This window comes from Nicotiana tomentosiformis, chromosome 7 (assembly GCF_000390325.3).
Source record: "Nicotiana tomentosiformis chromosome 7, ASM39032v3, whole genome shotgun sequence".
In the NCBI taxonomy this organism is placed as follows: Eukaryota; Viridiplantae; Streptophyta; class Magnoliopsida; order Solanales; family Solanaceae; genus Nicotiana; species Nicotiana tomentosiformis.
The window spans coordinates 27,045,907-27,063,305 of NC_090818.1; the positions used below are offsets into that span (position 1 = coordinate 27,045,907).

Here is a 17,399-nt window from a genome sequence, read left to right on the forward strand (position 1 = left end):
ATTCTAAAGATTGATCGATCAAGTCAAGCCACAAATCACTCCACTGATTATGAATATGAAAAGGAAGGACGGAAATGAATCCAGCCCATTTCTTGAGCAGGATTCGGAGGCACCCCTTGGGTCAAAACTCTTAGAATATTTTGTGCCTCAATCAAGGGTCAATCTACAACGGCTACTCAAGACTCTCGTATAAGAAGATTGGCAGACTCAAGAATTCAACTACGCAACTTACCACTATTTTCTATGTCTTCCTAGTTCTTAGCACAAACACTGTATTCCTAAGTTTACTAGTGTCTCAAAAGATAGGAAGTGTTAGGAAGCAAAACAAGAGTTGTGTCAAGTTTATAAAATTTTGTTGCTGAAAATCATTGGTGGTAAACGATCCATAAAATAACTACTACTGTAACCAACTATTGAAGATCTAAGAGAACCCTTATGACCCAAGGGAACTGGATGTAGGTACCACACCGGTGCTGAACCAGTATAAAACTCATGTGTTCTCAGCCTTTAAATTCCTTGCAAATTATTATCATCGTTAATCAAATCTGCTGATAAAGCTAAGTCGACTAAGTCTCTTCTAAGTCGACTAAAATTTTAAATTAGCTATAATTAATCCCCTCCCCCTTGTACTTTCAACTGGTATCAGAGCAAGACTCACGAACATTGCTTAACAGTAATTGAGAAAAAGATCATGGGATCAAATACAGTCGTTGGAGCACTATTTCAAAAAGGAACTTCTCACGTATGGCCCCCTTACTTCAATGGTCAGTACTTCTCTCATTAGAAAGTGCACATGGAGACCTACACTATGTCATATGACATTAAAGTTTGGCGCATGATCAAAAAGGGAAATCTTCCAATTCCTCCAAAGAAGGACGACAACGGTCAAATCATAGTATCATCTGACCCTCTTGACTTAGATGATTACACTGAAGAACAATAAGTCGTTATTCATGTGAATGATATGGCAAAATATCTGTTGTACAATGCTATCAGCGGAGAAGAATATAAAAATATATCAATCTGTGAAACTGCAAAGGAAAGGTGGGATAAGTTAGAGGCCACATATAAATGAACCAATAAAGTGAAAGAAAGAAAGATCAATCTCCTGGTTCTAGACTATCAATTATTTCAAATGAAGGATGGAGAATCAGTAGAGAAAATATTTTTCAGGTTCAGCAAAATCCTTGGAGACTTAAAATCATTTGGTAGACCAATCAAAAGCGGAGAACAAGTAAGAAAAATTTTGAGAAGTCTTCCCACAATTTGGCAATCCAAAGTCATTACTTTGGAATATCATGGTCTTGACAAAATATCCTATGATGAACTTAGAGGTGATCTAATTGCGTTTGAAAAAACACACTTAGACAAGCAAGTTCAACAAGAAAAGAAGAAGACAGTTGCATTCAAAGCAATTGTGGTTGAATCAGAAAATGAAGAAGAAGAAGAAGAAGAAGGAGGAGGAGGAGGAGAACAAGATGAGAACATAGCTATGCTTTCCAAAGTTGTAACAAGCATAATAAAGAAAAACAGAAATAGTAAAAGAGGTAAATCAAATTTCAGAAAAGGGAAGATGAACAATGATAGTGACAAAAATGATGGAAGATGCTACGAGTGTGGAAAACATAGACACATTCAAGTTGAATGCCCTGAACTGAAAAAGAAACTAAGCAGGAACTTTCAAAAGAAGAAAGAAATCATTTGGATATTGGAGTGATGAAGAAGAATTTGATCACGAAGAAATTGCCAACATGTGCTTCATGGCCATCAAAGAAGATAGAGATGAAGACTCAGGTGAACTTGGTCTCATGGCAGACGAAGGAACAAGTGAGGTACGTCTTCCTACATGTCCTAACTATCATGAACTCCAAGAATTTATTGATATTGCTCTTGCAGATATTGAGAAAGTTCTGAATGAACTTCGAAAAATCCAATGAGAAAAGAAAGACTGGGTTTTGAAGTTGGAAGTATGTGAAATTGAGAGAGATATGCTTTAAGATGAAGTTAATGAACTTCAACTTCAACTGTATGGATTGCAAAAATCCACCAGTCATAGTTCAGTTAGATCAAATCAGTTTACTCTTCATAAATCTCCGACTAGAACTAGAAATCTTTCTGCATGTACTCATTGTGGAAAAAATGGGCACAAATCTAACCATTGCAGGATTAAAATTAGAGGAGAAAAAGTCTCTAAAAATTCCAATAACCCCTCCTGTTTTTATTGCGGAAAACTCGGTCATACCTCTAATCATTGTAGGTTTAAGCAAAATGGGAGATGGGTCTGGCGACCCAAGCCCTCTAGTCAAGCTAATACTAAGAACACTAACCATCCAGGACCCAAGGAGGCTTGGGTACCTAAAAATAAGTAATTTCTATTTTTTGTAGGAAAAAACGCAAGAAGAATCGAAAAGGGAAATGGTACCTTGATAGCACGTGCTCCAAACATATGACTGGTGACAAATAACTGTTCAATACGGACACCAAACTAAATGGAGGAACAGTCACCTTTGGAGACAAATCAAAAGGGAATATAATTGGAGTTGGAAGAGTTCCCTTCAGTTTAACATGTGATGCAAACGAAGTGTACCTGGTTGATGAACTTGGTTACAACATTCTCAGTGTCAGTCAACTATGTGACAATGACTATGAGGTTTGTTTTAAAAGACATGGTTGGTTTATTGAAGATGAATCAGGTAAAGTTATTCATTATGGAAATAGATATAGGAATGTCTATACTATCAGTAACATAGATAGTCTTAGTAATAAAATTTGTTTAGCTTATATGATTGATGATCCCTGGTTATAGCATAGAAAGCTTGGCCATGCTAGCATGCATACTATTCAAAAACTTTCCAAACGTGATCTTGTCATTGGTTTTCTAAAACAAGATTTTTCAAAATATCATATTTGTGATGCATGTCAATTAGGAAAACAAACTCGTTCATCTTTTACAATCAAAAATATTGTTTCTACTACTAAACCTCTTCAACTCTTGCATATTGATTTGTTTGGTCCAACTAGAACTGTTAGTATTAGTGGTAGAAAATATGCTTTTGTTATTGTAGATGATTTTTCTCGTTTCACTTGGATCATTTTTCTGATCCATAAAGATGAAACTCTAAGAAATTTTGAAGTCTTCTGTAAGAAGGTACAACTTGAAAAGGGATATTACATCTCTACTATAAGAAGTGACCATGGAGGAGAGTTCGAAAGCAGAGCCTTTGAAAACTTTTGTAATGATCAAGGATTCTCTCACAACTTCTCTTCCCCAATCACCTCAACAAAATGGAGTGGTAGAATGTAAGAATAGAACTTTGCAGGACATGGCAAGAATCATGATTGTGGAAAACTCTCTCTCTCTCTCACCACTTCTGGGCAGAAGTTGTAAGCACAACATGTCATATCATTAACAGATGTCTGATTCCACCCATTCTTAAAAAGACTCCATATGAGCTATGGAATGGTATGAAACCCAACATCAGTTACTTCTACCCATTTGGCTGCAAATGCTTCATTCACAATAATGAAAAAGACAATTTGAGTAAGTTTGATCCAAAAAGCGACGAAGGTATTTTTCTTGGATATTCTCCCTCAAGTAGAGCATATATATATATATATATATATATATATATATAGAGAGAGAGAGAGAGAGAGTATTCAATAAAAGAACTTTATGTATTGAGGAATCCATTCATGTCAAAAGTTCAACTCTCACGTGGCCTTAATATCACAACTTGAGCCAAAAAAGGTTGATGAAGCCCTCAAAGATGACTATTGGTCAAAGTCATGAAAGATGAACTTGATCAATTTGAAATAAATAAAAGTGTAGGACTTGGTTCCAAAACCATCAAATGCTTCCATCGTAGGAACTGAATGGGTTTGCAGAAATAAGCTGAATGAATCTGGTCAAGTAGTTCATAACAAAGCAAGGCTAGTCGCCCAAGGTTACTCTGAGCAAGAAGGAATCAACTATGATGAATCATTTGCTCCTGTGGCAAGATTAGAATCTATTCTAATACTATATTCAGGCTATTTCAAATGAATGTAAAAAGCGCCTTCCTAAATGGATATACTCTGAAGAAGTATACGTGAAACAACCTCCTTGCTTTGTAAGCAACAAATTCCCAAACCATGTATTCAAGTTGTCAAAAGCTTTATACAGACTCAAGCAAGCCCCTCAAGCCTGATATGAAAGATTAAGCTCTTTTCTTCTAAATCAAGGTTTCAAACGAGACAATATCGACACAACTCTGTTTATTAAGCGTTCAAATTCAGGTAATCTAATTACTCAAATTTATGTAGACGATATTATTTTTGGGAGCTCTAACTCTGTATTATGTGAAACATTTGCTCATATCATGAAAGGAGAATTCGAAGTGAGAATGATGGGAGAGCTAACCTTCTTTATTGGATTACAAATCAAGCAATCTCCCAAAGGGAGTTTTATTAGCCAAACCAAGTACACCAAGGAACTCATAAAAAAGTTTAGAATGGAGAATGCAAAGCCTATTGAAACTCCAATGAGTCCAACAACTATGCTTGAAGAGGACAGGAATGGAGAAAGTGTGGATGAAACAATGTATAGAGGAATAATTGTATCTCTACTATATCTCACGGCTAGTCGACCAGATATAATGTTCAGTGTTTGTAAATGTGTAAGATTTCAGTCGGCTCCAAAGGAATCTCATCTTACTGCAGTAAAACACATAATTAGATATCTCATTGGGACAACTGAATTGGATTATGGTATGCTCATTCCAACAATTTTGATTTAAAAGGTTTTTCAGATGCAGATTTTGTAGGTGATAGGACTAACGAGAAAAGTACTAGTGGCACATACCAATTACTGGAAAATGCTTTAATTACCTGGCATAGCAAGAAATAAAATTATGTTGCCTTGTCAACTACTGAAGTAGAGTATTTAGCTATTGGAAGCTGATGTACACAAGTTATTTGGATCATGCATCAGCTTCTCGATTATGATTTATCTCTCACCTCTACTCATATTTTCTGTGATAATACAAGTGCTATATGTTTGCCAAAAAATTTTGTGCATCATTGTAGGGCAAAACATATAGAAATTAAGCATCATTTTATTCGTGACCATGTTGCAAAAGTTGATATTTTGTTAGAGTTCATTAGTACTGAGTCCCAACTTGCTGATATTCTTATAAAACCTCTTTTGGAAGAAAGATTTTGTCTACTGCGTAAAAAGATTGGTATTTTGTTTATTACGTAAAAATCTTCCTTATCTTTGTAAAATATTTTACTTCCTTTTTTTAGTTTTCTTAATTGATGAGTGTATTAATTTGATGTGAGTGCTATTATTACTCTTCCATTGGTGCCGCCGAAGCAACTCCTCAGAAGTGTCACTTCAATCTGAACCTACCATTTCCTCTAACCAATGCAACCCTTCAATCTTCCAAAAGCCTAGTTAAGTACCCTCCTCCTCTCTCATTCTCCATCACTTCTCACCAACTTTTCTACTATGTCTAAGAGAAACCTCTCATCCTCCACTTCCACAAGATGAAGCAGACGATTTCAAAAAATCCAAAATCCTGAAGATACCGTCGATCTTGAATCATCCCTTGATTTAGACCTCCTAAAAACCGATAATAAAAGAAGTGAATCATCGGAGGATCTCCCCGTTAGCTAGAAAAGGAAGAAAAAAGACCTATGGAGCAAACCCCCAAAAGGCCTGCATGCAATAAAGGGAAAGTGGAAAGCACGGATTTTGGGCCAGAGGATAAAGTGAACTTCTATGGACCAAGCGGGAAAGCGAGGTTTGAGTCTTATAAGTCTAAATCTATAGCTTATGGACGCTCTGTAAGTCTCTCTCTTATGAAAACATGGAACTGTGATGTGATTTCTATCTTTAATTTTCAATGTCTTTTTTCTCTATTTGATACTGTTGGAAATTCTGTGTATGAAGAATCTGTGAGGATGTTTTATGCAAATCTGTTTATTAATGACAAAGATGACTTGGAGTCAATGGTTCTAGGCACTCGGATTGTTCTTGATTCCTACCAATTTGAAAAGATCTTTTCTTCTAAGTTTCATGGTTATGATGTTTTTTATGCAAAACTCCTGGCCTAAAGACTTTAAAGTTTGTTTAGAAGAGGCAAAGACTTTTCTGTCTGAAAACCCTCCTGACATTGGTCCTAAAAGTCTTAAATTTGAACACCGCGTATTAGCCTACATGATTGCTACTACTCGACTTCTTAGGATTGGGTCTTTCAGTACCTTGACTACTAGGGATATCTTTGTTCTTTACTGTCTCGTGAACAACAAAAGACTTGACTAGTTTGTGTGGATTTGTCAGTATATGCTTGAAAGTATCATGGATATATCCTCTTCTGCTTCTTGTTTACGATATGGCTTGCTCATCTCACATATTCTTGAGGTCATGAAGGTTGATTTGGAACCTTTTACCCCTAAGTACATTACAAACACCTAATATAAGACACCCTTTTCTATGATGGGTTACACCTTAAGTGACGATGGATGGGTCAGACGTGCCAAGGTTGAAAGCACTCCAGTACAGGTTGAGCCAACCACTGAACCAATTGAGCCTCAGTTGACTGCTACCAACAACCTGTAACAGATTCAACAAAGTGTAGATGGGATAAAAATCATGCTCATTGCAATGAAAGACCATGTGGACAAGATCAAGGAAGTCACCAAAGAAATATTGTACATATGTGGCTAAGCTCAGAATGGACATGGGAGCCACAGAGAGGCAAAGAATAAGGGCATTCAGTTCCATGACAGAGAAGATGAGCAAAATCACCAAAGAAGTTGAAACCTTCGATGACTCCTACTGTACCAAAGTGATCAAAACCCTGAAATACTTTATGGGGAGGAACTAAGGTAGTTGTGTGTGTGTGTGTGTGTGTGTGTTTAAAATAATCTTTTTGCTCTTTGTTTGTTTGTGTTTTGTTAATTACTTTTGCTTTGGTCTGTAAGAACCATCACCATGTGCCTCTCCTGAAGGCATAACATCTGCTACCTTAACTACTATGTTCATTATCTACTCTGTTATGTATGGTCTATCTGCACTTGCTTCTTTCTTTTTGATTGATGTCAAATGGGGAGAAACGTGATGAGTAAAACAGAGCAACAACTTAGGGGGAGAAACACTTCAGTACATGGTAACAACTCAGGAGGAGCATGCATTTTAAGATATGAATATATGAAAGGGAAGTATACTCTGTTTACTCTTTTTGATTTTCATCATCAAAAAGGGGGAGATTGTTACACCTAAGTTTCAATGATGACAATAATTCAAATCTAACTGTATCTATTTAATTGCAGAAAATTAGGAGGACAGTACTAAATCAAAGGAAGTCAGTATGTTAAAGATATCAGAAAGGAAACAAGATCAAATGCAGCAAGAAAAATGCTAAATCAAAGGATGTCAAGGCCATCAAAGAGGAAACACGATCAAGTGCAATCTCTATAGGAAGATAGTCCCTACTTCAAGGATTAATTTGGAATCTAGAGATTCTGAAGATTGATCGATCAAGTCAAGCCACAAATCACTCCCCTGATTATGAATACGAAAAGGAAGGACGTAAATGAATCCAGCCCATCTCTTGAGCAGGATTCGGAGGCACCCCTTGGGTCAAATCTCTTAGAATTTTTTGTGCCTCAATCAAGGGTCAATCTGCAACGGCTACTCAAGACTCTCGTATAAGAAGACTGGCAAACTCAAGAATTCAACTACGCAACTTACCACTATTTTCTATGTCTTTCTAGTTCTTAGCACAAACACTGTATTCCTAAGTTTACTAGTATCTCAAAAGATAGGAAGTGTTAGGAAGCAAAACAAGAGTTGTGTCAAGTTTATAAAATATTGTTGCTGAAAATCATTGGTGGTAAACGATCCATAAAATCACTGCTATTGTAACCAACCATTGAAAATCTAAGAGAACCCTTGTGACCCAAGGGCACTGGATGTAGGTACCACACCGGTACTGAACTAGTATAAAATTCATGTTTTCTCAGCCTTTAAATTTCTTGCAATTTATTTTCATCTTCAATCAAACTTGCTGATAAAGCTATGTCGACTAAGTCTCTTCTAAGTCGACTAAGTCTCTTCTAAGTCGATTAAGTTTTTAAACTAGCTACAATTCACCCTCTCTTGTACTTTCAATAAGTTCTGAGTTTTCTTAAGGAACATACACACTAACACTTCTTGCTAAAATTAACAGTTTATTTGTGAAAAAATATCAGACAATTCAATCCAATTCAAAACCTTGAGTTTTTTTGGGTAGAGTAACTCAAAACACTTCAAGATCCTTTAAGATGGTCTTACATAATATAGAACATTTTTATTGTTCGAACAACTTTCGCAACTGTAACCTAGTTTTTTAAGTGATGTCTAGATTTAAATAATATACGAGTGCATTCACCTGCGCTGCATCTCTTATTTCCCGTGAGAGTGAAAATATAAAAGATATACAGCTAGCATTATTTTGTGTATGATACACCTTAATTTTTTAAAATTTGGCATAGTCGCATTTGAGTTATTTATGTTGAATTTTACAAACTTCGTGTTTTGACTTGGATTTTTCAAATGTTTGTGTTTTTAACTTTAGATTGAGTGGAAGTTAGAACACGATGCTATGCATGGAACTTTGACAAAAAAATAATCTAAATATTTTTACCGGTTAAGGGGTGATAATTAGCAGCCAAAGTCCAAACTCGAGAAACAAACAGAGACAATAAAGTCATCAAGAAAGACGATCAAAATAAGACCTATCCCACTATTCTATAATTCCTTAAAGACAAATTAATATGCAAAGACATGAGATTTCTAAATCACAGAACGAAAGATATTTATCAAGCAGGGTCGCAAGAACCGAGTCTACTAGCAATTTAAGTTTCCAATAATATCACTCAAAACAATTCAAACAAAATAGGTGGAAGATTTGCAATCAAAACAAGTGTCAGTACCCTAACGTAATTGACTAAATCCACAAAAATTAAGATAAGAAATACAGTTACATTTCTTTGAAACTCTGACCATGTTCTCCTTCAAATATTGCACATTTGATCTTCGGTGATGTCAACATATCTAATCGACCTGAGAAAGCATAATGAACAAATGAACTCAAGAATATTAAAGCTAGAAATCATTGAGACATAAACGTAACTAAACAATTAAAAGTATGTCCTCGCTATCTAAATTTAATCTTTTAAGATCAGATTATTATACAATTCAATATGGTACCAGACCGATCAATATGTCTTGGGTTCAAATTTCACCACTATATATTCAATAAACAAAAGAAATGTCCACGTGTTGGGCACATGAAAAGAATCAAACTACACGTTGAGAAATATATATCTGAGACATGGAAAACTACATTAAATACTAATTTTGTCTAATAAGTTAAACTTTCAGATGAGATTATCACAATTCAACTAAAAAATCATAGTTAAACAGAATTATATTGTGGATTTTTTCGCTGAATACCCTAATAAATGGAACCAACCTTTTAATGAACAATCAATGGTGAGAATTGGGAGAAGCAGAGGAAGGCTCCTCATGTTCACCATGAATCCTAGCTGGAATTTGAAAATCTGAAGTGAAATGTCTGTTGGAAATTTCTGCTTGATGATGGACATGATTCATCGGCGGCCGCTCTTCCCAAGCATGAATCAACTGTGAAAAATTGGACTGAAGGGGTTCCCTTTGAGGAAATACAGCACCTTGTGGTTGTGGGGAGTACAATGTTTGCTGATGATGGGGTAGTATCCAACCTGCCATTCTTGAATAATTTGTTTCAAAATTTTGACTTGAGAAAATGGTTTGGTGGTCATGACTTGAAGAAGCCCTATGATTAGAATTCTGGTCATGAAAAGTAGTACTATGAAGAGATAAGCCAAGATCTTCATTCTGAAATGAAGCTGATCTTGGCATTATCTCATGTGGGTAGTTTTGGAAATTCATCAATGAAGTCTCTGAATTCATTGGAAAAAAAGATTTCATAGTATCACCAAGCGACTGTGTTTCTCCTCCAGTACTATGCGTTTGCATCATATAAGAATTACAAGAATTACCACCACTTGGGTTATTTTCTTCTAATTGTCTTTGAAGCTGAAACTCTTGTTGTTGTTGTTGTTGTTGTTCCAAAACGATATTATTACCACTTGAGCTCCCATCAGCTGCATCAATAGTACTGGGGTTCCAAGGAGGCAACTCATCTAACTTATCAATGGCGTTTTTCGCCTTTTTGATAAGCCAATCGACCGCCTTACTAGGCCGGTCATAGCCTAATCGGTCTTGAACGTCGTAGAATTGAATAGCAGTGTGAGCAGATAAACGGACTCTTCGGTCTCTGGGACCTTTTGCAGTATAAACTTTGCTGTGGCGGTCTTTTTTACCAGTGGACCGGAGAATATGGCCGCCTTCTACTTGCACTATCTCTCCTCCTGTTGCTCTCTTCATTATCAATCTTTTTTCACAATTCTTTGCATATTCAGACAATTTTTTTTCTTCTCTGCTGTCTTAATTTGTAAGAATAGACACTTTATAAGATCTGAGAATTAACCTGCTTCTTCTGCAATAATATTACAGCTGCTGCTGCTGCTGTTTTCAGATGATGCTGATCCCGAAAAACACTGACAAGTACGCTACATATCCCATAGCCCAATGAAATCTCTTTGTCTAAAATCCAAATCTCAAAAACAAAACAAGATTGTCACACAATCTTTAGGAAAAGAAACTGCTCAAACAATAAAAAGGAAACCTAATTGACATTGAAAATAATGCTTTTTTGTGGAATTGTATTGCAATAGTAGGTATCTAAGTTTAGCCGACTTAGCTAGGGTTAGCTTAACAAGGGCGTTTTTTGAGACAGGCGAAGGAAAAGGAAAAAGGAAGAAGGAAAAAAAAGGATGCAAATGAAATGAATGGAACATTTGGTTTTAGAGAGAATGACTTATCTTTTTTGGCTTCTCATGGGAGTACTGATTTGGACAGTCACAGCACGTCGCCTCCTACTTTATTTTCATATGCTTCCATAAGTATCATTCCATTTCTTTCTTGAGACTATTTTAATTTAAAAATAATTAACTTAAATAGTCACTCACTCAATGTTTAAATTTAAAATAGATAACGGATGTATAATGTATGTGTAGTTTGAGTATACAAAATACAACAACATATCCAGCGTAATCCCGTATAGTGGGTATGGGGAGGGTAGTGTGAAGGCAAAGAAGCTTATATTTGCATGTGTATATAATCAGTGTATAATCTATGTATTATAGATACAAAAGCTATTTGTGTGAAGATCCTTTTAAAGGTTTTAGGTAAAAAGGGAAAAACCTCATATATGGAGTATGTGTTGTCCTATAGTAAAATTTAATGGAGCCTGGAAACTTATTCAAACTTGATCCAACATTCTCATGAGAAATAGTTATAGAAAACTACATGAAATTAAAGCATGGTTTGATTAGAATTGTATGATTAGTGTTATCTTTGTAAAAGCTAGTATTCTTTTAAACTCTTTTCACTACAAAGCAAATTTATGTTAAGGGTGTTAAATTTTAAAAGAGTGACGAATAAATGGAACTTTGATGGTCCTAATAGAACAATATAGACCCACCCTCATTGAAACATGATGGTGATTTCTACCAGTTTTTTTTTTTTCCTCCATTGGCGCATTGAACTTTTGTATTTTTATCAGTTAAAGTATCGGATCATCTATTACACAGTGTAATGTGTAATAGAACTATATACTATGTGTTACTCTGAATAATTAACTTTTCACTAACTAGCATCCCATTGCCGTGTACTTAATCTAAAAGGGGAAGTAAAAACAAGGAGTGTTTATAATTGATATTGTATATAACTTTAAATCGAGAAGAATTTAAGTTATATATATTGTAATAATTTTTACACTATGAGTAACTTCTCTTAGGTTTGATATGTTTTATGAATTAAGTGGAACTAACATTTCCCTGTTTCCCATAATTTACTGCCATAACTCTTTCAAATGAAAAATTATAGTTGCATTGAGTACTTTAACCACCTTTAATAAATGGCTAACGAGTTACGTCATTAATATTAAAAGTAGTTTTCTCTTTTAAATTAATGAAATTAAAAGCAAGTGGTATACATAGTGTAGCGGATACGTGGGTACGTAAGTTATAGGTATTGAACTTTCTGTATCCTTATATCATTTGCTCAACCACTTGTAGCAAATTTTAAAGGGAAAAAGGAGAAAGAGAAGAAAATAAATAAAGGAAGAAAGCGAAAAATAGGAAATGAATGGACAGCAAAATGGGAAATATAAACGGAAGAAGAGAAAATGAAACTTTAACTCAATCTTTACTGTCTATAAGCAACAAGAGATTCTAGTTTCTTTTTTCTTTTCTTTTTTCTTTTTTTTGGGGGGGGGGGGGGGGGGGATTGTAGGTGAATAATAATAGTCAATAAATTTAGGTTTAGCCTAAAGTGCTGTCCCCGAAATTTTAGAGCTGAATTTAATGGGATTAAATTTGAACGAAGTTTATAATCATAGAGTTAGCCTAGATGTAATTCCTCGCAGAAAATATCTCCCTTACAGATAATAGATATTTTATGACGTTGTACTATATCACATATAATAAAGTTTATCATATATTTTTATTTTGGTAATTACATTAGATATAGTGATAGCAAAAAGGCTAGAAATTAAAGTTAATCAGAATTAATAAAATCCTAATTAAGACACAACTTTACCAGAAAAAACATTTATAATTTGGTTTTATGAATTTGGAGTTCAAATTAAATTCCAAATTGATCCTAAAAGAGATATCAATTGTTATGTTGTGTAAGTGAACTCGAGCTTAGAAGGAAACGGTGGACGCTTTTTGGTTTTGAAGAAACAAGAACACAAAAAGCAAAAGGAATTATTGGTTTGTGGCATACAAAAATTGAAGGTTACCCCCAAATAAGAGGCAAAGGGCTGCTACTTTTTCATATGGTAAGTCTAGTACTGTAGTGAAAAAATGTTTGTATATATATTATAAATAAAAGAGAGAAGGATATGCTTGAGTTTTTATCCGTACAATTAGCTCAAGTTTGGGCGGGTTAGAGTCTTAGAGAGGACATATATTCAATTTAGACACAATCAGTTAGTTCATCTATTGGATCAATTTAGGTAATTATGTAGCTCAATTTGACACATAAAAGTTTCGGAGAAAAATTGAAAAATAAATTGGTTTTATTTGGAAGGTTTAATATAGTTACAAAAACTAAAATAGATTCTTTTATTAGTTTGATTTGATAATTAAATAAATAATAAAAGAATTAAAAAATATAGATTAAATTATGACTCATTATTTATTCCAAATTAACCCGTCTTCCTAGAACCAAATAAATTTGAGTAGGCTGTATTTATCAATTAAACTCGTTTAATCTGCTCAAATCTAACTCAATCGCCCGTTTAACACCCTCAAGAAGTTTTGCCCACAAAATCTAAAGGAGAAGGAATACGTTAGGAAAAAGCATGTGTCAAATGGACCTCCCAATAAAAGATGATCAACTCGTGCTCTCTTTCCCTCTTTATTCCGAGTTGATAAGGACTTGCTTTCATTTTCTTGAATTATTTGCATTACGTTTCACTTCTTCAATTTCCTTTTTATCATTGTCACATGGGTATCCTTCACTTACTTTTTATATGAGATTATGTATTGTGTATAAAAATTATTTGTTTTGGTTTCCTAATCTTCGGTATTAACATTAGGCGCCAAATAATTCAGATTTGTGCCATGTAACATTTTCATTTGCCTTTTTCGTCGAAGTCACATGGGCTTCCTTCGCTTATTTTTTATACAAATTAAATAAATTATTAATTTTGAGATTATATTCAACTATATATAAAGTATAGTTTTTTGTACTTGAATTGGGCCCAATTAGTCCGGATTTGTACCGGTCTATTAAAAAGGAAAGCTCCACATATTTATTATTTACTTTTTCTAGACATATACATTGATTATACATACCTATACACATATAATATAAATTATATATATATATTATACATCCACGAGCTATTTTTAGTTTAAGAAATTTGGGGATTGGGTAAGCGACTATTTGGGTTAATTCTTCACTAATAAAACAATAAAATTATATTTACATAATCTGATTACTTTTTAACTAATTATAAGTAAATCTCTTGATAATTGATATTTTGTTAATGTATGTAACTTAAATCCATTATTTTTATGTAGACCATATCCAGATCGCTCTCGCTCTCTCTCCCTTTCAGTTATCGATATTAGTTAACGTTTAGTTTTCACCAAAAGTTGACTACATTATTTGCTTTTCTTCCTCAAACTTTTTAAAATCTACAAAATATAATTTCCCTTAAAAGTTTAGCAGAAAAGCTGATTGAAAGTCATGAATATTGATGGACAGATCATTATATAACTCTATGCGTGAGAAAAAAAATTAAAATCGCAAAGAAGGTAGAGTATACAGATTAAAGCCGTGATACATATATCCTTGATGCTATATATAATATAAAAATATTTTACTTACGGAAATTGTCGTACTTCTTATTTTTATTATTGATGGATGACACTCAAAAAAGATAAAGAGTACATTGATTAATGGATAGGAACTAGACAATGAGAGCCATTAGAATGTCTGCAAGCTGCTACAGTATGATATCTATGATTCTGTAACAAGAAAACTTTGGTTGAAATATATGTACATAAATTAAAGAATCACAACATCACATCCCTGCAAATTAAATTATAGGTAGTAGTTCCGGAGGAACGCCGCTAAACTAAACACATTAATTTAGTGCGTAAATCGTAAAACGAGAACTTACTTGTTCGCGTAGCGGAAGCGAAAGGAAAGAACGAACCACGGCTGAAATTACTGGTCGGCGATGATTGTCACGGTATGTCGGAGCAACCGCCTATTCCACAATCTGAACCCTTAACTAGAATTGAGATAGAAGAGCGTAGAATAATACTGCAGAGAATATATTTTTATTGTACACAGTAAGTGTACTTATATAGGGAATATTAGAGTTAGCTAATAACCCTATTGAGCCTTAAAACACCCGTTATGGGTGGACCCAATTTTCCTACGGGTTCAAAATGTAGATTGATGTCCAATCGATTAGCTTATCAACTATGGAAAGAGCTACATGCATTTCAAGAATATGCATATGGGAGGAAGGAGCTGCTAAGAGAGTTGCTTAATTTTCATAATTCCCACTTAATTAGGAGAATTTTTCTTTTCACCAATTGTGGTATTGAAACAACCCAATTCTAATACCTTGAATTGTACACAATTAAGTTTCTTCATTCTGTCGTTTTCCCAAATTAAAGATTAGAGTGAGTATTTCTATATGTTTAGATGAATCAGTTATAATATACTCCCTTCGTACCAGTTTATGTGACAAAAGCACTATTTGATAAATCAAACAGTTGTTTTACTCTATAAACTTGAACAATCTATGTCCAAATTTATATTGAAAATTAAGTATTTCAATGGTCGTACTCCAAACTTTGTCGCATAGAGTGGAATGAAGGAGATATATAGTATATATATATAAGCAAGACAAATCATTCAGGGTTGAGGGAGAAATGTGAAAGCAATCCGATAGAGAAGAAGACTGAAAGCTACGTTACATGAAATTAAAAGTGTCAGTAAAGCGTGTGATCCAAGAAGCAGAAACAAAGCCCATCTACTGCATGCTTTGCTTCGTCTGATTATCAAATAAATAAATGTCTCACTGATATATATTCTGAAAGAAGGAAGAAAGAGACAACACAGCATATATTATACATAAGAATTGAAAGAGGTGCATAGCTCCTTAGCCATACAGTGCAATATATGGTTTGGTTGCAAAATTTATGACTGATGAATGACTGCTACTACACAAAAAATGCCAATATGTCGCTATCTTTTGAGACAACTTGCCTGCACTTAAATGGGGTGCAAACCTTTTCCTAAATGGAGTATTGATTTTCCCACTCACGTTAAAATTACCTTACTAAATGCCATGCATTATTATATTGATTGTAGAGGAAATTGTTCAACATAACATCTTACAGTTTGAACTGAAAAAAATGACTCTATAAATACTCTTGTATCTTTTTTTTCCGAATCTCTTATATATAAAAATAAAGATCTTTTTGTATGTATAAGTATTTTTTTTGGTATATATATATAAATATAAAATAATCGGTCCTTCAAAAAATTACATCATTATAAAGGGAACCTGGGTTCCCTTTGAGTAGCTACAGCATTGACTAGTAATATATCAATATTACAAACATTGGTTTTCCTTTTGAATACAGTTCCTAGGATGTCTGCCCACGCTGCTTCGTTTGCAAACACCGTAGAAACTACCAAAAATTGAGTTCTTTCAAAAAATTTCATCTTAGCTCCTTCCTTGGCGAGGAGATCCGCTACTTGGTTCTGCTATCGATAGCTATGCCTTATTGCTAGATTGCCCAGCTGCTCCATCATTGACCTGCATTCATAGATGATGGGGTTATGAGTCAGATTGCCATCTCTTATCATGTTTATCACCTTTATGGAATCAGTTTCTATCACTAGGGGAGTGAGTATTTGCTCAAGAGCAATTTTCAGTCCCTCCAAAGGGCTTGAAGCTCAGCCAGTATGCTAGCTGTGTGAGGTAGCCTTTTCATGTAGCCCATGACCCAATCTCCCCTACTATTCCTAAAGACTCCTCCAATGCCTCCTTTCCTAGATGTTGCACAAGCAGCCCCATCAATATTAAGCTTAAAAACCCTACATCAGGAGGTTGCCACTTAAGGTAAAGAATTATTTTTTCAGGGGGTGGGTTATGCTGAACAACCACATAGTAGTATTCAACTGCGATAGCAATCGTTTAGTTAACAGAGATGTGGTTCTTCTTCGTTTCAAAGACATTGGTGTTTTTAGTTCTCCAAATGCTCCAAAAACAAAATGGGAGGAGGAACTTCCAATCAATACAAGCATTAAAAGGCACTTTTTGGAGCTTATGCCAAGTTTCCTCTCAGTTCTGCATTGTGAAGGCTGAGGGGGGATGGCTTGAATACTAGTGCTATTCAGCACCAGTTTTAGCCAGAACTCTTATGCATTAGTGCAATCAAAGAAGATGTAGTTGATGTCTTCCACATCCACTCCACACTAGGAGCAATTAGGGTTGATGTTCAGACCTATGTGATGTAGGTATGTACCTGTAGGCAGTCTATTCTGGTTCATTAGTCAGGTGAAGAAGTTGATTTTATTTGGGACTTTTAGTTTTCAAATCCAGCTAAAAAGGTCTTCATGGACATAGTTGATGGCCAAGTTAGAGGCAATAAAAGAATAGACAAACTTGGATGAAAATAGCTGAGTGGGTGTGAGGTTCCATATCAACTTATCAGTAGACATG

At 34.6% G+C, this 17,399-nt stretch overlaps 1 protein-coding gene across 1 annotated transcript; it reads right to left on the reverse strand.

Annotated features, from left to right (window-relative positions):
• Positions 1-8,821: 8,821 nt before the first annotated feature.
• LOC104119754 (transcription factor TCP4-like) lies at positions 8,822-11,002 on the reverse strand. Its single transcript, XM_009631334.4, has 2 exons — positions 9,501-11,002; positions 8,822-9,088 (listed from the first exon to the last, which is right to left on the reverse strand). Exon 1 carries the CDS (start codon positions 10,454-10,456, stop codon positions 9,515-9,517), a length of 942 nt encoding a protein of 313 aa, XP_009629629.1. The 5' UTR covers positions 10,457-11,002; the 3' UTR covers positions 8,822-9,088; positions 9,501-9,514.
• Positions 11,003-17,399: the final 6,397 nt, after the last annotated feature.

What these genes read in the sequence shown, in the direction of transcription:
- LOC104119754 (XM_009631334.4), bottom strand. Translation starts at nt 10,456, where the DNA reads ATGAAGAGAGCAACAGGAGGAGAGATAGTGCAAGTAGAAGGCGGCCAT.